Genomic DNA, 24,160 nt, shown 5'->3' with positions numbered 1-24,160 from the left:
GTGCAAGCGATTCTCCTGCCTCAGCATCCCGAGTAGCTGGGGCAATGGGCATGTGCTGCCACACTCGGCTAATTTTTGTATTTTTAGTAGAGACAGGGTTTCACCATGTTCGCCAGTCTGGTCTTGAACTCCTGACCTCAGGTGATCTGCCTGCCTCGGCCTCCCAAAGTGCTGGGATTACAGGCGTGAACTACCGTGCTGGGCCATATTAGTCTCATTTTTTTGACCAGTTGCTTAAGTCTCTTGTGAATGAATGTATCTATTTTTTCATCAGTCTCTTGTTAGTGTACATTTGTCTTTGCTTATTAACGCAAATATTCTCAGTAAATAAACTATTCACTGTAGAAATGCGGAGTCAACAGATGTTCATTTAAAGTTTTGATAGAAATTCTTAAAAAAACAGACTCACATGAAAGGCCATATATTTCCTAATTTTTCATTTTATTATGTTAGTCTATTATATGGGGACTTAAAGTTGATTTTAAAAGAAATGGGTGTGAAATGACTTTATTGGTCAAAAATAAAAGAAAAAGAAATGGGAAAAATCCCAAGTCTCTTAAAAATTGTCTTCTTTCTGCCAGGTGTGGTGGCTCATGCCTGTAATCCCAGCACTTTGAGAGGCCGAGGCGGGTGGATCACTTGAGATCAGGAGTTCAAGACCAGCCTGGCCAACATGGTGAAACCCCGTCTCTTTTTTTTTTTTTTTTTTTTTTTTTTTTTGAGACGGAGTCTTGCTCTGCCGCCCAGGCTGGAGTGCAGTGGCCGGCTCTCAGCTCACTGCAAGCTCCACCTCCCGGGTTCACGCCATTCTCCTGTCTCAGCCTCCCGAGTAGCTGGGACTACAGGAGCCCGCCTCGTCGCCCGGCTAGTTTTTTGTTTTTTTTAGTAGAGACGGGGTTTCACCGTATTAGCCAGGATGGTCTCGATCTCCTGACCTCATGATCCGCCCGTCTCGGCCTCCCAAAGTGCTGGGATTACAGGCTTGAGCCACCGCGCCCGGCCCCCCGTCTCTACTAAAAACATAAAAATTAGCCAGGTGTGGTGGCTACTGGGGAGGCTGAGGCAGGAGAATCGCTTGAACTGGGAGCCAGAGGTTGCAGTGAGCTGAGATCGTGTCAGCGTACTCCAGCCTGGGCAACGGAGTGAGACTCTGCCTCAAAAAAAAAAAAAAAAGTCTTCTTTCCAATTCTTTCCAATAGCCTTTCACTAACACATGAGTAACAACAAAAAATTAAATTAGTTGTTTGGGAATTAATGATTCATATCAACTCAGCACTAGTAAATCTTTTTCAGAAAAGTTAACCTATTTCTCCACCTCTTATCCCATTTTAAGTCTTGCTTGAGTTATTCCTTAACAATGATGGAATAACTTGGACACAATGATCAAGATCACTAGGAACAACAATCAAGAATCTCTTTTGACAAGATCTTTTTGCTGCAAGGACTCTTAAATAAACTAAGTTTAGCAGTGTGCTATATATGGAAAGACATACTTGTCTCCTCAGAAAAAAAGTCCTACGTAAAAATATTTTTAAAATAATAATTAGTCATGAGCCCTAAAAGAATAAGTGTTTAGTATTACTTCTCCTGCAAAAGCAGAAATCAGGTTAAATATGATTCACTGAGGCCAAGTACATTGTTTCCCTATCTTGTGTTCATACTACCTGTGATTTATGATGTATATTTAGAATGGGGATGTCACAGAGACTATATGAATCTACAGTATATAGTGATATCTTAGTTCAAAGTGAATCCACAAAGTAAATTACACAGAGACTATGATTAAGCTCCAAATTATTTGGAAAATAATTATAAATGATGTCATTGGTCTAGAAATCTGAAATGGCTTATAGCTTATTAAATTATTAATAACTGAATTTTAAAAATGCTTAATGAAATGATTCCTTGGACAGACACTTTAATAATGCCATTTAAACATGAATATTTTAATTTTTTTTTGAGATGGGGTCTCACTAAGTCACCCAGGCTGATCATAGTGCACTATAGCCTCATACTCCTGAGCTCAGGTACTCTCCTGCCTTAGCCTGCTGGTAACTGGGACTACAGGTTGGTGCCACAGCACCTGGCCAAATATTTTAATTTTTAACTGTAAATCTATTTGCAGTTAAATATAGCTTTTATTATGCTTGGGAACCAACCTGAGAATAAATAAAAAATAAGATAATGAGAAACTTTGTGTGGTAGGCTTAATAATGACCTCCTGCCCCAAAGATGTTCGTGTTCTACAAACCTGAAACTTGTGAATATGTTACCTTAACTGGCAAAAGGGACTTCGAAGATGTGATTAAACTAAGTGTCTTGGGTTGAGAAGATTATCATGGATTATCTCTGTGGTCTGAATGTAAAGGTCCTTATAAAAGAGAGGCAGCAGAGTCAGAGGAAGAGAGGGAGATGTGATAACAGAAGCAGGAGTCAGAATCAGGGATTTGAAGCTCAAAGCTGTTGGCTTTGAAGATGGAGGAGGAGGCCATGAGAGCCAAGGAATGCAGGCAACCACTATAAGATAGAAAAGACAAGTCAAGAAATTCTACTCTGGAGCTCAGAAGAAACACAGGCTTGCTGACACTTTGATTTTAGCCAAGTGAGACTTCTAATCTACAGAACTGTAGATAATAAACTTGTGTTGTTTTAAGCTAGTAAATTTGGGGTAATTTGTTACGGTAGCAATAGGAAACTGACACATATTATACAATAGTTGGATGTAACCCTGACAAACCTATAGTCAAATATCATCAGTTCGTGGAGGAACGATGACAATATGACCTTATTTTAATGCCTACATCAGTTGAACCAGCTATTAGAGTTAAGAACAATTCTTAGAAAAGTTATCCATGTAGTCAGTCTGTTTTAAACAAATCCAATGTATGAAAATCATGTTATTAAGGTAAATTGGAAAAGTTTATTTACTTTAAATCTTAAATAATGTGTCACATTTTCTGCTTTCTATTTTTAAACTTTGTGTCTCCTAAAAAATAATAAAAGCAAAAAAAGTAAGCATAACCTTTACTTTCTTTCCAAATGCCTTTAAGTTTTAAAGCAGTAATTACATCTTGCGTCACTACCCGGTTCGGCCGGTGCCTGGCTGGAGGGCGCCGGAGAGCCTGGAGCAGCGCGCCCGGAGGCGGGAGCAGGAGGAGGAAGAGGAGCGGGAGGTGGTCAGTAGCGCGGCGGCCGCCAGCCGGCAATGGTGCTAACCTGGTTGCTGCTCCGGGCTGAGCGCAGGGCTGTCCTCGGGTCCGCGGAGGCTGCGCTCTGCGGTGAGCTTGGTGGTCACTGGGAAAAGGGAGAGGGCCTAACTTTGGATTTCAGGCAAGGGTTAACATTGGTGGGGGTGCTCGCTTCTTTAGACTTCCAGTTAAAAGTCAGACCCATCACTCTTGGCACCTGGGAATGTAACACCCACTAGCAGTTCTTGTTCGAAGATCTCGGGCTACCCGAACCTGTGGGCGCCCTGGGGAAGCAGGGACAGAAGTAAACATTGCTCCAGCCGGGTCGTATGGGGAGGGCGTTTATATTGGTAGTGGTGCTGGACTGAGCAATACATGAAGGCCAATTTTGCAACTCAGGAGCGAGCAAGATGGCCAGTCCCTGCCCGCGAGAGTCGTAATGCCGAGCCCAGCCTTGCGAGTTACATTTGTGACCCGCTAGAGAGCAGCGCTTCGCGCTTCATGAAACAGCCACCTAGAACTATAACGTGTTAGAACTATAAAAATACCACCCCTCATTTTACCGATGAGCCAGCAGAAGCCAGAGAAGTGAAGGTGGTTACCGGAGGCGTTGGGTCTAGAACTCGAAGCGGTCCCTTCTTTTCGCTTTGCATGCTGCCTCTCCAGCACCAACTTTTATCTGTGGATGCAGCTACAGGGACCCAGCATTAACACAGCTTCCCCCCAGCCCCACCTATCTATTTTAACTGTTGGTAAGTCCTCTGTGGTTTAAGAGGTGCTTTTGTATGCATTTTTTTTTTTTCTTTTCTTCCTCTCCCTCTCACTCTCTCTCTCCTTTTCTTTTGTTTTGTTTTTGTAGAGATAGGGTTTTAACTGTGTTTCTCAGACTGGTCTTGAACTCCTGGCCTCAAGTGATCCTCCTGCCTTGGCCTCCCACAGTGTTGGAATTACAGGTGTGAGCTACTGCTCCTGGCCACAGACTGTTTCCTTTCACCTTTATTAAAGAATCATTTGGTGGGGCGCGGTGGCTTTTGCCTGTAATCCTAGCACTGGGAGGCTGAGCTTTTTGAGCTCAGAAGTTCAAGACCAGCCTGGCCAACATGGTGAAACCCTGTCTGTAGAAAAAATTAGCTACTTATGGTGGCACACACCTGTAGTCCCAGCTACTTGGGGGGGCTGAGGCAGGAGGATCACTTGAGCCCAGGAGGTCGAGGCTGCAGTGAGCTGAGATCACATCACTGCACTCCACCCCAGGTGACAAAGTGAGACCCTGTCTTAAAAAAAAAAAAAAAAAGAGAATCATTTATTGAGCTCTGGGACTGGCGTAGTGGCTCACACCTATAATCTCAGCATTTTGGGAAGCCAAGGCAGGAGGACTGCTTGAGCCCAGGGATTCAAGACCAGCCTGGGCAACATAGTGATACCCCATCTCTACTGAAAAAGAAAAAAAAAAAAAAAAACCAGCATGGTAGCACACACATGTAGTCCTGGCTACTGGTGAGGCTTAGGTGGGAGAACTTAACTCAAGTCTGGGAGGTCTAGGATTCAGTGTGTCACGATTGCATCACTGCACTCCAGCCTGGGCCACAGAGCAAGACTCTGTCTCAAACATGAAAAATCAACCATTTATTGAGCTCCTAAACTGCCAGGCTTCCTGCTGATGATACGGCCTCTGTAGCTCAGTTCACCCATTTTTAGGGAAGGCAGACACAATCACCACACACAGCCCAGTCAAGTGACATTGCAGTGGAAAGAACAACTGACTCTGAGTTCTAGAAAGTATTAGAAAAAGGTACCTTTTTCTTTTTTTTTTTTTTTTTTTTTGAGACGGAGTCTTGCTCTGTCACCCAGGCTGGAGTGCAGTGGCCAGATCTCAGCTCACTGCAAGCTCCGCCTCCCGGGTTTAGGCCATTCTCCTGCCTCAGCCTCCCGAGTAGCTGGGACTACAGGCGCCCGCCACCTCACCCAGCTAGTTTTTTGTATTTTTTTTTAGTAGAGACGGGGTTTCACCATGTTAGCCAGGATGGTCTCGATCTCCTGACCTCATGATCCGCCCATCTCAGCCTTCCAAAGTGCTGGGATTACAGGCTTGAGCCACCGTGCCCGGCCGAAAAAGGTACCTTTTTCATTTAAATAATTATGCTGTAATACAAAAATTAGCCAAGCTCTTGTAGTCCCAGCTACTAAGGAGGCTTAGGTGGAAGGATTACTTGAGCCTGGGAGATCATGCCACTTCACTTCAGTCCAGTCGCCAGAGTGAGACCCTGCCTCAAAATAAATAAATAACATATAAAATTATGCTAGTGGTTGGGCACAGTGGCTCACGCCTGTAATCCCAGCACTTTGGGAGGCCGAGGTGGGTGGATCACCTTATGTCAGGAGGTTCAAGACCAGCGTGGCCAACATGGTGAAACCCTACCACTACTAAAAATACAAAAATTAGCCAGGTGTGGTAGCACGTGCCTGTAATCCCAGTTACTCGGGAGGCTGAGGCAGGAGAATTGCTTGAACCTGGGAGGTAGAGGTTGCAGTGAGCCGAGATCGCACTGTTGTACTCCAGCCTGGGTGACAGAAGAAGACACCATCTAAAAAAAAAAAAAAAAAAAAATGCTAGTATTAAATGATTCTATCCTCATATTAAAACAAAACACAACATGTGGCTCCTTTATATATCCTCCCCCTCCCACTCTTCTCCCCAGACATGGCTTGATACACACCCTTCTAAACACTTGTCTATGAATATACATAAATAAAAGTACGTAAAAATACTGTATATACAAATGTGATCTGTGCATACTTTTCTGCAATTTTTTCTTAGGTATTCAGAAGCCTTCCATGGCGGCACATGTAACACTCTTAACTGCCACATATATTCTACCATTTCACCAGTCACCTATTGATGAACACTTTGATTTCCAATTTTTTTGCTATGATAAAGTTGTTCAGTAATTATCATTGTACATACCACTTTGTGTATTTGTACAAATATTTTACTAAAATAGATATCTAGATGCGCAATTGTTAGATTAAAGGGGAGGTGGCAAGGGACATTTAACTGGGCCTTAAAGCAGAGTAAGAGTGTTCCATGGAGAGATGAGGGAGAAAGATATTTCTTTGAGAATGAGCACTATGTATAAATCACGAAGGAAAGGCAGAAATAGATATTGATTGATTGCACTGTATATACATTACCTTACTTAAAGCTCATAGGTTTAAATGATAATAATATTCCTATTTTACAAATAACAAACTACATCCTAAAAATTTTAAGTAATTTCTGTAGGGTTACAGGGGTAAGTGGGTAAGCCAGAATGTGAATCTAGGTTTATCTGAGTCTAAAATCCCTCCTGTTTTCATTATAAAACTGTATTTAGAGTACACATATACTTTTTTGGGGGGGGGAGATGGAGTCTTGCTCTGTTACCCAGGCTGGAGTGCAGTGGTGCAATCTCCATTCACTGCAACCTCTGCCTCATGGGTTCAGTTCTCCTGCCTCAGCCTCCTGAGTAGCTGGGAATACAGGCACGTGCCACCACGCCCAGCTAATTTTTGTATTTTTAGTAGAGACGGGGGTTTCACCATGTTGGTCAGGCTGGTCTCAAACTCCTGACCTCGTGATCCGCCCTCCTTGGCCTCCCGAAGTGCTGGGATTACAGGCATGAGCCACTACGCCCGACCAGGAGCACACATATACTTTTGATGTAGCTGGAGGATAGGGCAATTGGGGCCTAAGAGGAGAAATGGGGGGAGGAGTGGATTTGGTAAACTGCTGGTAAGGGGTTGTTGAAAGGCATTAAGGAACACACTAAGGAGCTTGGATTCTATCCTGTGTTGTAATGCCGCAGTGAATATCCAGGTGATGTTAGGTTTACTAATGTGGAAACTGCAAAACTGGAGGTTATTCAAAGGTTAGGCTGAAAATGTGAAAATCAGGTGCAGTCTGTATTACTCTTGAAAATCCCTCTAGAGATCCACACATCATCTCTCAGTAAATCCTAAATAGCCAGTTTTTCTTCAGTATAGGAACAGATTAGTGTTTCTTTGAGCACAAGATCAAGTGGTTGATTTGCAAGTGGAGCACATGCTGTACATAAAAACACGCACTATTGGCTTTAAATAATTAGTGTGGAATAGAGGCTCATATCATGAGAGGCTTGAGGGAGCTGAAACTCATCAAACAAATAGGCTTGCTTCAGGCTTTTGCTCACTGAGTGGAAGGGCAAGAAATCTAGTGTTCACTGGTTATTTCCCCTATCCTCCACCTCCCAATAGGAGTATAATTGAATTATAGAAAGTTAAATATCAGTTAGATGACTACAAGAAAAACATAACTATCTTTGATCCAGTTAAAGAAGTTACTTGCTGTCACTATCTTTCACAGTGGCTAAGAGCCAGAATCTTGAGTTTAACATAAATTATAAAATTACCATAGTTTTCCAGTTCCTAACAATGAGAAGCAGTAATGAGCATTATTAATTCAGCCTGCTGGCTCTTTATATTCTGGGAATTCAGAAAACAGCTAGCTGGATGAGAAATAGTTTGATTCCAGGTTAAGATCTAATCTTGTAGACACAGTGAATCAACTTTTCAGATCTGAAGGGGGTGAGGAAACCTGTATTTTTAAGTTTTGTTTATTGTGGTAAAATATGTATAAAATGTGATTTTAACTATTTTGGATGTACAATTTAGTAGCATTAATTATATTCACAGTATTGTGCAACCATCGACACTTTTTATTTCAGTACAAAAATTTTCATCACCCCAAACAGAAACTCACCATTCCTCCTCCCTCCAACTCCTGACAACCTCTAACCTACTTTCTGTCTCTATGAATTTGCCTATTCTAAATATTTCATATAAATGGAATCATATAATATTTGTCCTTTTGTGTCTGGCTTATTTAACTCAACATGTTTTCAAGATGCATCCGTATTGTAGCACGTGTCAGTACTTCATTCATTTTTATGACTAACATTCCATTTTATGTATACATCACATTTTATTTATCCATAATCTGTTGATGAACACTTGGGTCGTTTCCACCTTTTGGTTATTGTGAATACATATGAGCATTAGTGTACAAGTATTTGTTTGAGCCCCTGTTTTCATTTGAGCATATACATGGGAGTGGAATAGCTGGAAACCTGTTCGTTTAAACCTTTATAGCTATTTGTCCATTTTTATGTTACTTTGCTAGCCATGAAAATGACAGATGAAAATAGAAAAGTATGGCTGGTCTGAAGGTAGTGAGTTACCTCAATTCATTGTCCAGTCAGTTACAGATCGAACTTGTTCTACTCTTTCCCTCCTTTTCACTACTGCACTTGACTAGTCTTAAAAAAAAAAAAAAGAAATAAAACAAAAGAGTGTCTATTTTTTATAAGAAGATATGTTTTTTTTGTAACTTACTTTTGGCTTTTCTTAACTACTTAATACATGGAACTGCTGTTCATTTCTTTTGGCCTATGAGCCCTGCAAAAAATTACCAAGGCATTAAAAGCATTGTAAACCCAGAACGTTTGGGAACCTTAGGTTTATACACAATGTTCAACAACTAGTTTTTTAAATTCAATACTATTTTGGACAACTTACATTAAATGATGCATATCCCATTGTATAAATGTACCACTTATAACAGTTGCCTTATTGAACTTCCAGCTTATCATAGTTTTCCAATGTTACAAAGAATGCTACCCACAAACATAGTTACACATATATATATATACATCTGTATTAACTCATACTAAGATTCCTGTAGGATAGATTCCTAAAACTAAAATTGTGAGGTAAAAAGGATATGCATACTTACAATGTTATTACAGCTAAATTTCCCTTCAAAAGTTTGTAACATTATACACTACCAGCAATGTAGGAAAGTACCCGTTTCCTCTTTCCCTCACCAATATTTGATATTATAAATTCTTCTAATTTTTACAAACCTGACAAAATAACAAAATTTTGTTTAGATCTTGTATTTCCTTAATTAGTAGTAGATCGGGCACCTTTTCACATTTTATTGGCTATTTATATTTCTCATGTCAATTCCATGTTCATATATTTTGACCATTTTTCTATGGGGATTTTTTTCTTTTTCCTAGTTATTTGTATGAACTCTATTTTATTAACACTAACCCTTTGGTTTTTTTCTGTCACAAGAATTTTCTTCCTACCTGTTACTTGTATTCAAAGTGTTCATTGTTCTTTTTCCATATATAAATTTAGCATTTTTATGAGATCAAACCTTTATGATTTCTGAGTTTTGTCATGTTTAGAATAGCCTTCATATCCTAAGACTGAAATTATCTGCTCATGTTTTCTATGAGTACTTTTAGGATATTAGATTTTAGGGCTGGGTGCTGTGGCTCACACCTGTGGCTCACACCAAGGTGGGCAGATCACGAGGTCAGGAGATTAAGACCATCTCGGCTAACATACATAAAATTAGCTGGCCATGGTGGCAGGTGCCTGTAGTCCCAGCTACTTGGGAGGCTGAGGCAGGAGAATGGCCTGAACCCGGGAGGCACAGCTTGCCGTGAGCCAAGGTTGTGCCACTGCACTCCAGCCTGGGCGACAGAGAGATTCCATCTCAAAAAAAAAAAAAAAGAAAATAGATTTTAGGTTTATATTTGGAATTTAAGCATAAGGAATGAGGTAACAGCCTACTTAGTGTTTTCTCCTACTTAGTTGGCCTGTTTATTGAACATAATGTCATTTCCTTATTAATTTACAGTGTTACTGTTAACAGATACTAAATTCTCGTATAAAGTATACTGTAAGTCTGTTTTCTGGACTCAGACTTTTAAACCTTTTCTTATACCAGCTCTACACTACTTAAATCAATTTTACTATATTTAATACTTTAAACAAAATTTGAAGCATACCTGTATAATGTACCTTTTCTGTTTTTTTTTTTTTTTTTTTTTTTTTTTTTTTTTTTTTTTGAAACAAAGTCTCACTCTGTCACTTAGGCTGGTGGAGTACAGTGGTACCATCACAGCCCCACTGCAGCCTCCACCTCGTGGGCTCAAACGATCGTCCTGCCTCAGCTTCCCTAGTACTGGGACTACAGGCTTGTGCCATCACATCTGGCTAATTTTTTTTAAAAACTTTTAGTAGAGATGGAGTCTCACTGTGTTGCCCAGGCTGTCTCCAACTCCTGGACTCAGGTGATCCTCCCACCTCAGCCTCCCAAAGTGTTGGGATTACAGGCATGAGCCACTGTGCCTGGCCTTATTTACCTTTCTTACAGTGGTCATTTTGTTGTGAAATACGAACATTATTACTTTTTTTGTTATTTTAAAAATCTTTTGGATATTCTTTTTAAAAAATAATTTTAGACCTGTAGAAAAGTTGCAAAAGTAAAACAGTTTCCTTTATTCTTACCAACTTCACATAGTATGACCATCTTACGTAGTGCAATTATTGAAATCAGGAAATTAGTATTGATATAATACTGTTAACTAATCTGCAGACTTTAATCTTTCTTGACATTGACACTTTTAAAAAGGGTACTAGTTATTTTGTAGATTTTTTTGTCTGAGATTTTCTTCTAATTAGATTCAGGACATGAATTTTTTTGCAAGAATACTAAGGAAGTGATATTGTGTGCTCTTCTCAGGGCCTCATATCAGGAGGCACATGTTGTCAACATGTCTTATTACTAGTGAAGTTATATTTGAATAACTAGTTAAAGTGTTATCTTTCAGGTTTCTCCCTTTGTAATTAGTATCTCATGGAAAGATATTATCTCATTTCTCATCACACTTTCACCCACTAGATCTATATTTATCAATGGTTTTTATCTGCAACAATTATTACTGGAGTGTTTGCCTAATGATTTTCTGTTCCCATCATTCCTTCTATATTTATTAGTTGAAAATTCCCATATAAGGAAGATAATCCCTTCTCCCAATTTATTTATTCAATTATATCCTTATATCAGTATGGACCCATGGATTTATTTTATTTTATGGGTTCCAATACCATATTATGTTACAATTGTTATATTATGTTACAATATTATATTACAATACCATATTATGTAACAATATGTTGGCACTCTGTATCTGCAGGTTTAACACCAGAGGATTCAAGTCAACTAGAGAGAAAATATTCAGGAAGAAAAACCCAAAATAACAATACAACAACAACAACAACAATAAAAACCCCAAAAATACAATATAACTACTTACATAGCATTTACATTGTACTAAGGATTATAAGTAAACGAGATGATTTAAAGTACACAGGAGATGAGCATAAGTTATATGCAAATGCTATGCCATTTTATATAAGGGACTTGAGCATCCACAGACTTTGGTATCCAAAGGAGTACTGGAACCAATCCCCTTCAGATACCAAAAGGTGACTATATTTAAGAGATAGAAACAGTGCCAGGCGGGGTGCAGTGTAATCCCAGCACTTTGGGAGGCTAAGGCAGCAGATCGCGAGGTCAAGAGATCAAGACCATCCTGACCAACATGGTGAAACCCCGTCTCTACTAAAAATACAAAAATTAGCTGGGCATGGTGGCACACACCTGTAGTCCCAGCTACTCAGGAGGCTGAGGCAGGAGAATTGCTTGAACCCGAGAGGTGGAGGTTGTAGTGAGCCGAGATTGTGCCATTGCACTCCAGCCTGGTGACAGAGCCAGACTCCATCTCAAAAAAAAAAAAAGAAAGAAAGAATGCCATTAAGTACTTACAATTGTAGTATAAAATGTAAGGTCCCCACATCTAATCTATGTCTTAATATCTTTGCTTGCAAGGGGAAATGAAATAAAAATTTTCTTAATATTGTAACTTAGATTAAGATTTACAAATTATTTCCATAATTCAGTTACCAGATGCTGAATGTGTATTTACAAGCTCCCACCAATTAAGGGGCTTGGAAAGAGCAGAATATGGAACTGACACAAGGCCAATATCAAACATTCAGGGCAGCACAGGCTGCATCCTGATGCTCACAGTCAGGGGATACATGCATACATGGAAAAACTCCTCCTTTTTTTTGAGACAGAGTTTTGCTGTTGTCACCCAGGCTGGAGTGCAATGGCATGATCTTGGCTCACTGCAACCTCCGCCTCCCAGGTTCAAGCAATTCTCCTGCCTCAGTCTCCCAAGTAGCTGGGATTCTAGGCACCTGCCACCACGCCTAATTTTTGTATTTTTAGTGGAGACGGGGTTTCACCATGTTGGTCAGGCTGGTCTTGAACTCCTGACCTCAGGTGATCCACCCCCCTCGGCCTCCCAAAATGCTGGGATTACAGGCATGAGCCACCGCACCTGGCCTTTTTTTTTTTTTTTTTTTTTGAGATAGGTTCTCACTGTGTCCTCCAGACTGGAGTGCAGTGACGTGATCTCAGTTCACTGCAACCCCACCTCCCGGGCTGAAGAGATCCTTCTACCTCGGCCTCCCAAAGTGCTGGGATGACAGGCATAAGCCACCATGCCTGGCTGAAAAATTCTTTTCTATACTCTCACAACACTTTTGATATCAGATGTGTGGGAGATGTGTGGGTTTTCCAAAACCAAGTAATTCTCCAATTCTCTATGGACACTAACTGGATGTTCTAAAATTTTATTTTGAACTAACTACCCAGAGTTAGCACAGACCCCAAAGGCTAAGGGTTCAGTCCCATAAGACTGCCCCTACCTCAGATGCCAGTCACAAGTCCAGGCCTCCCACTCTTCTGACCAACTAGCTGTAAATTGGGGGTTCCCTTGACCCCTTCCTTGGGTTTGATACTTTGCTAGAACTGCTCAAAGAAGTCAGAGAAACAAGTTTATCGATTTATTTGAAAGAATATAATAAAAAATACAGATAAACAGCCAGATGAAGAGGTACACAGTGGGAAGTCTAGAAGGGTCCCATGCACAGGAGCTTCTGTCCCTATGGAGTTGGGGTGTGTTATCCTCCCAGCACTTGAATGTGTTCACCAACCAGAAGCTTTCCGAACCCCATTAGAGATATTTATGGAAACTTCATCATGTAGTCATCAGTTATTAACTCAGTCTCCAGCTGCTCTTACCTCCTGGAGGATGAGAACGGGGCTGAGTTCCAAGCTTCTAATCACAGTTGGGTCTTTCTGGTGACCAGCCCCCATCCTGAAGCTATCCATGAACCTACCAAGAGTCACTTCATTAGAACAAAAGAATCTATCACCCAGGAAATTCCAAGGGATTTGGGAGCTCTGGGTCAGGAAGTGGAGTACAAAACGAAATACATTAAAACAAAAGATGGTCCCAGCACCCCCCCACCACCATCACTCAGGAAATTATAAGGGTTTTAGGAGCTCTTGTATCAGGAACCAGGAGCAGAGACCAAATATATATTTATTATGTCACTGTGCAAAATACATACCTAGAATACATCGTTTATTAAAGCAAAAAAATTGACGATAGTTAACTGACGAACAGGGGGGAAATTCGTTTAACCTATTATTTCCAGCTATTAATAGTGATATCACTTTGAAGTTGCCTAAATTGTTTATTTTTTCCAGGTTTGAAGTAAATAACGGGAAACCACCACAATTTTTATACTGCTATTTCTAATGATGTCACTTATAAGGAACTTGAAAACCTGTTGAATTCTAAAAATATTATGTTAATTGATGTTACAGAGACATGGGGAATTCTGGAGTATTGAAAAATCCCTGGGTCTATCAATATACCATGTAAATGACATGTGTCTTAAATTATTAAAAAACATATAAATAATTTACTATATCTAAAATCTAATTGAAATTCTTAACATTTTCTTTCAGTGGATGAGGTAGGCGAAGCTCTACAGATGAACCCAAGAGACTTCAAAGAGAAGTACAATGAAGTAAAGCCCTCCAAATCTGACCACCTAGTGTTTTCTTGTTTAGCCGGAGTGAAAAGCAAGAAGGCCCTGCACACAGCAGTATCTCTGGGCTTTCACAGGTGTGTAGATGAAGGAAAAAATGGATTCATAAATGTATAATGCAATGTATCATATATATTACATTTTTATATGTCTATTTAAGAATTTCTTGTAATTATTGTCAGTAAGGCAGGATAGCAAAACTAAGGGCTTCTTTTCATCTTACTCAAAAGCAACACAATCTTTTACATAGGTGGAGTCTAAATTGTATGGTGAATAGCCATGGAATTATTTATCTCTAAATTTCCTATCAATCTTCTGTTATAAAGTACAGAAAATGTTTATAGCGGCTGGGCGCGGTGGTTCACGCCTGTAATCCCAGCACTTTGGGAGGCCGAGGCAGGTGGATCACGAGATCAGGAGATCGACACCGTCCCGGCCCACATGGTGAAACCCTGTCACTACTAAAAATACAAAAATTAGCTGGGCATGGTGGTGCACTCCTGTAGTCCCAGTTACTTGGAAGGCTGAGGCAGGAGAATCGCTTGAACCTGGGAAGCAGAGGTTGGAGTGAGCCGAGATCACACCACTGCACTCCAGCCTGGCAACAGAGCGAGACTCTGTCTCAAAAAAAAGTTTATAGCACTATTTGATGTATGTTTTCAGTGCTCAACACTATGCCAGAGGATAGGAAGAATGGGTAACCTATGAATTTTCAGAGAAGAAACAAGGAAATTGAATTTTTGGAATACAAGTTGGCTCTTTCCTTGTGTACATGCAGCCTAGGATAGTGGAATGAGCAAAATAATAAAAATCTAGTCCTGGCACCACTGATTACGGTAAGGGGATTTTTGTGTAAGTCAATTAGTTGTTGAATCATTTTCTCATCTGTAAATTGAAAATGGCACTCTCACCTGAGATAATGCATGTTACTTGTCATGGAAATATAAGGGTTGGGATTCTAGGAATTAATTTTTAAGTAGCTTAGTGTCATTCAATAGTATTCTAAAAGACCAGGTTACTTATATTACCTAATCATGTATGACGTTTGTGTTAGTATACCTTCTATTCATCAAAGGGGCTATGAGCTAGATCTGCAGATTAACACGCAGATGTGGCCTTAAAAAAAAAAATCAATTAATCTGGGATCCAGAGAAGTAGGTGAAATTTGAACAATGCAAATACATCAACAGCTTCTAAAGACTTATAGCAATGTTATGACCAGCATGGTAGTTATGAAATTTGCAATTGAAAAAATTAAAATTGGGCCGGGTGCGGTGGCTCATGCCTATAATCCAAGCACTATGGGAGGCCGAGGAGGGTGGATCACGATGTCAGGAGATCAAGACCATCCTGCCCAACATAGTGAAACCACCCATCTCTACTAAAATACAAAAAATCAGCTGGGCATGGTGGCGGCCGCCTGTAGTCCCAGCTATTCGGGAGGCTGAGGCAGGAGAATTGCTTAAATCCGGGAGGGGGAAGTTGCAGTGAGCCGAGATCGCGCCACTGCACTCCAGCCTGGCAACAGCGTGAGACTGTCTCAAAAATAAATAAATAAAATAAAAATTATGATTAATATGGGGATAATCAGAACAGCGGTTGCTGTTCTAAAGGGAAGAAGATTAACTGGAAAAGGCAAGGAGGAGCCAGGCATGGTGGCTTAGGCCTGTAATCCCAGCACTTTGGGATGCCTAGGCAGGCAGATCGCTTGAGCTCAGGAGTTCAAAACCAGCCTGGGCAACATGGTGAAACCCAGTCTCTACAAAAAAAATACAAAAAATTAGCCAGGCATGGTGGTGCGTGCCACCACTCGGGGGGCTAAAGCAGGAGGATCACTTGAACGCTGGAAGATCACACCACTGCACTCCAGCCTGGGTGACAGAGTGAGATCCTGTCTCAGAACAACAACAACAACAAAATTGAAAAACAAAACAAAAAACAAAAGGCAAGGAGAGAACTTTCTAGGGTGATGGAAATGTTCTGTATCTTGACTGAGGTATTGGTACATAGGTATATACATTTGTCAAAACACACTGAACACTTAAATGTACATTTTTGGTAAGTGATTATACCTCAGTTTAAAAATAATGAAAACAGAAATGCATGGTTCTAGCATGGGTATATTCCTTTGGAGTGTTAAGTCCTACACTTATTAGTGTGCTCATGCACTGGTGGCAAAATAAACCTGTTTTATCTTGTCTGTGCCTCTTTAGACCCATGTATTTTTAGACTCACTCATGCAGTCATTCTTGTAGTAACTATAAGGATTTGTTTTTTCCTAAATGAGATGGAAGGCCATTGAAGAATCTGGGGTGGGGATGCAATTTGATCACCTTGAACTTCTATTTCTGACAATGTCATATGTCTGTTGGTGCATGTGTGTGTATGTACATATATATATACACACACATACACACACACATAGAAGAGCCATAATCTCAGGGAGAAGGAAAATTGTGGACAATGAACCAACACTGAAGTACTGGGCCCATCAAGGAATAGGATTCTGGGTAAATACATCAGGCTTTTAGTTGGAATCCCTGAAAAGCTATGCCCTAGAAGTAGAGGTGAACCAGAAATTCACAACCCCCACAAGAACTCAAAACAAGCTTTGAATCAACTAAATCCCTGAACGACTTAAGGTGATCTTCCTAATATCTTAAGGGCCTACCAGAAGTAAATCCTCCCTAGAGAAAGATACCATCATCTAGCTAGAGCAGAGGTTGGCAATAATAAATCTTTTAGTCTTGTGGCCAATTAGGTTTCCGTTGCAACTGCTCAGCTCTGCTGTTGCAGCACAAAAGCAGCCACAGACAATACATAATGTGACTATTCCACTAACTCTACTTATGGTCACTTAGGTTTGAATTTTGTTTCATGTGTTGCCAAATATTATTCTTCATTTGATTATTTTTCAATCATTTAAACATACAGCAAACATTCTTAACTTAAAGCCAGGCAAAAACAGGTAGCAGGTCAGATTTGGTCCATGGGGCATAATTTGTAGATCCCTGAGCTACAGCCACAAATTATCCTTACAATTTTTCACATACAATTTCACCTTACAATTTTCACACACAATTTCAGTATTCTACCAAAAATTACTAAGCACAGCAGTCAATAGGACTTTATGATTGAGAAACAATGAAAAAACAAGACAAGAGAAATGGATCCACAGAAGATCTACAGATTGGGAGTTTTCAGACACAGACTTTAAAGTAACTGTGATTAATATATTCAGTAACTTAGATGACAAAATTAAAATACAGTAACTGAAATTTAACACCCAATAGAAGGTAGACAGGTTTAACGGCAGATTAGACACGCCTGATGACAGGATTAGTGAAAATGGAGAAATCAGAGGTACATGTCTTAACATGGATGACTCTTACAATGTTGAGGGAAAAAAGCAAATTACAGAAACATATACAATATAGTTTTTTTTTTTTTTTTTGGACAAGGTTTTTCACTGTTACCAAGGCTGAAATGCAGTGGCAAGATCACAGCTCATTGCAACCTATACCTCCTGGGCTGAAGCAATCCTCCCATCTCACCCTCCAGAGTAGCTGAGGCTACAGGCACACACTGCCACACCTTGGTAGTTTTTTCACTTTTTGTAGAGACAGGGTCTCGCTATGTTGCCCAGGTTGGTCTCAAACTCCTAGCCTCAGCTGATCCTACTCTTCTGACTCCCAAAGCACTGGGATTACAGGCATGAGCCACCATGCCTGGCCAGTAGTTTTTAAACATACAAAATACTATATTATTATTTAGGCATATGGACATATATAGTGTACATATAAATTATAAAAATAATAAATATCTAATTCTGAATGGTTTCCAATGGGGGAAGGGAGAGGAACACAATAGGCTTTAACATACAGTATTGTTGACAATTTTATTTAACATGTTTGGTAGGTAAGCACTTATTTTTACCTTTTGTATGCATGGGACAGGAACTGTTATCCCCACTTGGCTACACCTGAACAAGACTATACAATTATACCTTTGGATTCCTGGTACCCCCCCCCCTTTTTTTTTTTTAAGAAAAAACTTGATAATGTATTCTATTTACCCAAATAAACAAAGGGTTAATAAATTAGAATAATGTTATCTGTTATCTTCTATATTAGCTCAAACTTATAAAGACAGTTTTAGTTGTCAGTTATTCTATTTAACAAATTTTATGTGTATATATATATGTGTATATATGTGTGTGCATATATGTGTGTGTATATATGTGTGTATGTGTATATATATATATATATATTTTTTTTTAGATGGAGTCTCGCTCTGTCACCCAGGCTGGAGTGCACTGGCAGGATCTTGGCTCACTGCAAGCTCCACCTCCCAAATTCACACTATTCTCCTGCCTCAGCCTCCCGAGTAGCTGGGACTACAGGCACCCGCCACCATGCCCGGCTAATTGTTTTTCTATTTTTAGTAGAGATGGCGTTTTACCGTGTTAGCCGGGATGGTCTCGATCTCCTGATCTCGTGATCTGTCCACCTCGGCCTCCCAAAGTGCTGGATTACAGGCATGAGCCACCGCACCTGGCCTTTTTTTTTTTTTTTTTTTGAGACAGGGAGACAGGTTCTCACTCTTTCTCCCAGGCTGGAGTGCAGTGGTGCAATCTCCTCTCACTGCAATCTCTGGCTCTAGACAAATTATACATTTTTTTTTTTTTTTTTAAACCGGGTCTCACTCTGTCTCCCAACTGGAGTGCAGTGGCATCATCACAGCTCACTGCAGCTTGACTTCCTGGGCAGCTCACGTGATTCTCCTGCCTCAGCCTCCTGAGTAGCTAGGACAACAGGCACATACCACCACACCCAGCTAATTTTTCTAATTTTTGTAGAAGTGGGGTTTCACCATGTTTCCCAGGCTGGTCCCAAAATCCTGGGTTCAAGCAATCACCCTGCCTTGGCCTCCCAAAGTGTTGGGACTACAGGCGTGAGCCACGGCACCTGGCCTTATGCCAACAAAACTCTTAGGAGTAAAACCGTTATTAAGGTCTGTAGTATCAGAGACCTCAAAATGTGAGTATACAGCATATGATTTAATACATCATTTAATAAATGTCTGTTTATTTCAATAATGGGAGAATATCACTTTTACTTTGATAATACAAGGGTAGATCAAAAGTTTTAGATATGTATGAGAAAAGCCAGATTACATTTTTAAATGCTATGTGTACTCTACATCTCTTTCATAATGGAATAGGAGGAAGATGTCCTGAAAAAACTGGCAATAGTGGATAGCCTCAGAGTTCTAAATCAATCAAAGTATCTCAGGTTTCTTTCATTCACATCATCTTTCTTCTCTGCTTATGATCTCAGTGGGGTTTCTTGGATTCTGAGATAATGTGCCCTTTTGCTATCTAGAATGTATATGCCATAGAAATACTGGATAGAGGTAGCAAGATCAGCAGCTAATCTATGAGAAATTTTGTATGATTAGACACAAAAAATTGAATGCTTGTCTTACCATCCAGTAAAAAATATTTTTCAGTGCCCCCAAAAACAGCAATTTATTAATGGAAAAATATAATTTTATCACCACCACTTTTTAATGCTAAAAGTTTCTCCAGGAGCAAAGGATAAGAAGAAAAAAAGAAATTTTAATAAGGTATTATTATTATTATTTTTTTGAGACAGAATCTGGCTCTGTTGTCCAGGCTGGAGTACATTGGCTCGATCTCAGCTCACTGCAACTTCCGCCTCCCAGGTTCAAGCAATTATCCTGCCTCAGCCTCCCAAATAGCTGGGACTACAGGCACACGCTGCCACACCTGGCTAATTTTTTGTTTCTTAGTAGAGATAGGGTTTCACTGTGTTGTCCAGGCTGTTCTCGAACTCCTGAGCTCAGGCAATCCGCTTGTCTCAGCCTCCCAAAGTGCTGGTATTATAGGCGTGAACCACCATGCCTGGCCAATAAGGTATTGTAATGGCAGAATGTGGTTGAAGTGAATCCAAATAAGGATAATAATTGTTCCTACTTCACAGTAAAGTTTTGAAGATTAAATCAGATAACACATGTCAAATATTTAATACTTTGCCACTATTTATTACTGTGTGAGTATGTACAATATGATACCTATTTGTAGGCAGCTGATATTTTGTGTTACTGTTTGCATTAATTTAACATTAATGGGTAAAGATGGCAGGTGAAAACTCCTAAACATATGGGGTAGGAATGGCAGTGACTCCTTACTGAAAACAAGAAGATAAAGTGAAACTGAATACTGAACAGTGAGCTAGCTTCTTGCCTTATTTCGTCTCAGAACTGACAGCCCAGCTCCTATTACCTGAGATAAGCTTTCTCTCCAGAAAAATTGACCCACCCTGAAGAAAAATCTTTAAAAAACCATGTTGGGGGTGTGAGACATGGCTAAGGAAAATGTTTTGCTGTTTTCTTACTTATGATGAAGCTCACCACTGAAAAGTCCTACCCATGTACACAGAGATGTTCCAGTTAGCTTTCTCTGTGTCTCTCAAATATGAAGGATCCTGAGACAATTACGGCCAAGATTCTAACTTGAAAGACTATGACCAAACCAAACAGCAAAAAGGAACTTAAAGGAAATACAGGTTGAACAGCCCTTATCTGAAACAGCTGGGACCAGAAGTGTCTCAAATTTTGAAATATCTGTCTATATATGCGATATCTTGGGGATGGGATCCAAGTCTAAACAAAATTCAGTTATATTTCATGCACACTTAATACAAATAGCCTGAAGTTAATTTTATACAGTATTTTGAAGTAATTGTGTACATGAAACAAAGTTTTGACTGTGACCCATCACATAAAATCAGATAGGGAATTTTCTACTTGTGGCATCATGTTGGCACTCAAAAAGTTTTGGGTTTTGGACAATTTGGATTTCAGATTTTCAGATTATGCATGTTCAACCTGTAGCGTTAATGCAGGGAACAAAGAAAATTTTAAAACAACCAAAAAAACCTAAGTTAATATCCTTAGAATTTTGAGAAGCCATTGCACTCTCCAGAACAAGGTACTACTTAAAAGACTTGGATTACCAGCTAAGTGGAGTGTCTCATGCCTGTAATCCCAGGGCTTTGGGAGATCAAGGTAGGAGGATCACTTGAGGCCAGAAGTTTGAGACCAGCCTGGGAAACACAGTGAGACCCCTATTTCCACAAAAAATTTAAAAATTAGCTGTGCAGCCATAGTCCTAGCTACTGAGGAGACTGAAGTGGAGGACTGCTTGAACTCGAGTTCAAGGTTACAGTGAGCTGTGATGGTACCACTGCGCTACAATCTGGGTGACAGAGGGAGACCTTATCTATGGTGAAAGAAAAAGACTTGGATTCCCCATATCTTAAATGCAAGAGAAAACAAGGGGAAGTCCCAATATGATCAATTCTATTATGAGAACTGTGTTACTTGGACAGTAGTCAGTCCTGACTGAAGGCTGCAGAACTCCAACAAGTCTCCCTGTGATTTGGAGAATAAAAAATGACAAACGATTCTGATGATCAATTAATAGAAGATACAAATGAAGCTGAACAAATTACAACCAAGGCAATTACTACTTGCAGAAATATAAAAATATGATAAAGAAAATGTAATCATGGTATGCTATAGAAGACAATATTATCTATGTATATTTATATATTAGATATGAATTTAACAAAAATTATACAATTAAGTGATGATGGGAGTAGAAGTCCCAGTGTAAGATCAGGTTAGGGAAGGAGAATAGGGGGAGAAGTATGAAAAGCAAAATCTTCATCTTCCATAGCAGGGAGTTAGATAATATTTATATTTAAAAAAAAAAAAGAAAAAAATGACGGGAGTGTAAGCAGAGGCGGCAATATGGTAACATATTTGGAGGTTAGATGCCCAGATTTTTTTTTTTTTTTTTTTTTGAGACGGAGTCTTGCTCTGTCGCCCAGGCTGGAGTGCAGTGGCCGGATCTCAGCTCACTGCAAGCTCCACCTCCCGGGTTTACGCCATTCTCCTGCCTCAGCCTCCCGAGTAGCTGGGACTACAGGCGCCCGCCACCTCGCCTGGCTAGTTTTTTTGTATTTTTTAGTAGAGACGGGGTTTCACCATGTTAGCCAGGATGGTCTCGATCTCCTGACCTCGTGATCCGCCCGTCTCGGCCTCCCAAAGTGCTGGGATTACAGGCTTGAGCCACCGCACCCGGCCAGATGCCCAGATTTTTAAAAATGCTTTATTTTTTAATAAACAGAGACAGAGTCTCGCTTTGTTGCCCAGGCTGGTCTCGAACACCCTACCTCAGTCCTCTTGCCTCAGCCTCCCAAAATGCTGGGATTATAGGCATGAGCCACCACGTCTGATCAAATGCCCAGATACTAAGAATTAGAATCTAATCCAAGCTCTGTCCCTTACTTAATCTGTGACTGGGTAAATTACTTAATATTTCTGCTCCAGAGTTTCATCATCTTTAAAATGATAAGCTTCTAAGAATTTAATTCATAAATGCAGAGAGCTTAGAACATAATTGGCACATTTTTAGTAAGTGTTCAAATAAATGTAATTAAAACCTTGTCACTTGGAAATGTGGAAGTAAACAGCAGAGAAGTGACTAAAAGTTGAAAGTGGCTGCCTCTGGAGAATGGGAATGAGAGGTAGGGAGAATGGGACAGGGATCTAACATTTTCTCTATGTCTTACAGTGACACTGTCCAATAGAATATTTTTTTCTTTTTTTTTTTTTTGTGAGACAGAGTCTCACTCTATTATCCAGGCTGACGAGGCCAGAGTGCAGTGGCATGATCTCAGCTCACCACAGCCTCTGCCTCCCAGGTTCAAGCAATTCTCCCGCCTCAGCCTCCTGAGTAGCTGGGATTACAGGCAACTGCCACCACGCCTAGCTAATTTTTTAATTTTTTAGTAGAGAGGGGGGGTTTACCATGTTGGCCAGGCTGGTCCCGAACTCCTGACCTCAGGTGATCCACCTGCCTTGGTCTCCCAAAGTGCTGGGATTGCAGGCGTGAGCCACTGCACCTGGCCCAATATAATTTTAATGCAAACCATTACATGATTTTAAATCTTACACTTAAAAAATTTAAAAGTAAAGTGAAATTAATTTTATTGTTTTATTTAATCCTATGTATCCAAAATATTTAAAATATGTAATCATTATAAACAAATTAGAGATTTTATATTCTTTTGTTTTGTACTATTTGAAACCCAACATATATTTTTACATTTACAGCACATCTCAATTCACACTAGCCACATTTTAGGCGTTCAATAACCACAAGTGGCTAGTAGCTATCACACTGGGCAATGCAACCTATGGTAATATTTGATTTTTAAAAACAATACATATCATCAATGGCTATTAAATCATAGAGAAACCCAGCCATTTTATGTCTCCTGATTAAAAACTACTACTTCATTTGTACAGTGGTCTACCAAAAAAAAAAAAAAAAAAAAAAGACAGAAAAAAGGAAGCAAGCAAACAAGCAAGCCTGAATCTGATCAAGCCTATAGATTCAATCACCAATTTACAGAAAATATGGAGGAGAAAATAACACAATAAATGGCATGTCAAGGATGCAATCAGCAAAATCCAGATGGTGAGAGACTCTTAGTAGACAAGCAAACCAAAAACAGAAATTTTAAAAATGTGACTGAGAAGGAATTCATGAATTTAAAAAGACATGGCCGGGTGCAGTGGTGCACGCCTGTAATCTCAGCACTTTGGGAGGCTGAAGTGGACAGATCACTTAAGGTCAGGAGTTCCAGACCAGCCTGGCTAACATGGCAAAGCCCCGTCTCTAATAAAAATACAAAATATCAGCCAGGGGTGGTGGCATGTGCCTGTAGACACAGCTACTCTGGAGGCTAAGGCAGGAGAATCACTTGAACCCAGGAGGCAGAGGTTGCAGTGAGCAAGATTGTGCCACTGCACTCCTGCCTGGGTGACACAGAGAGACTCCGTCTAAAAAAAAATAATAAAAATAAAATAATAAAAAGACAAAAGATTTGTCAATAAATTGTAATGTGTGATCCTTATTTAGATCCCGACTAGAACTCTTTAACAATTTTTATACTTGTGAAATAACTGAAAATCCAGTATTATTTTTACTAATTCTTTTTGAGGCACAATAATACTTTTAGTTTTTT

At 39.9% G+C, this 24,160-nt stretch overlaps 1 protein-coding gene across 1 annotated transcript in view; it reads left to right on the top strand.

The window, feature by feature from the left end:
- The first annotated feature begins 3,175 nt into the window (after positions 1-3,175).
- Positions 3,176-24,160, top strand: part of TSTD3 (thiosulfate sulfurtransferase like domain containing 3) — a 46,259-nt gene continuing 25,274 nt past the window's right edge. The window contains exons 1-2 of the mRNA XM_030928709.1: positions 3,176-3,278; positions 13,954-14,113. Coding sequence (XP_030784569.1) covers positions 3,206-3,278; positions 13,954-14,113 — 233 coding nt within the window. The 5' untranslated portion in view covers positions 3,176-3,205. The remainder of the gene's footprint in view (positions 3,279-13,953; positions 14,114-24,160) is intronic.

Source organism: Rhinopithecus roxellana, chromosome 4 (assembly GCF_007565055.1).
Source record: "Rhinopithecus roxellana isolate Shanxi Qingling chromosome 4, ASM756505v1, whole genome shotgun sequence".
In the NCBI taxonomy this organism is placed as follows: Eukaryota; Metazoa; Chordata; class Mammalia; order Primates; family Cercopithecidae; genus Rhinopithecus; species Rhinopithecus roxellana.
This window is presented reverse-complemented; position numbering and strand designations above follow the sequence as displayed.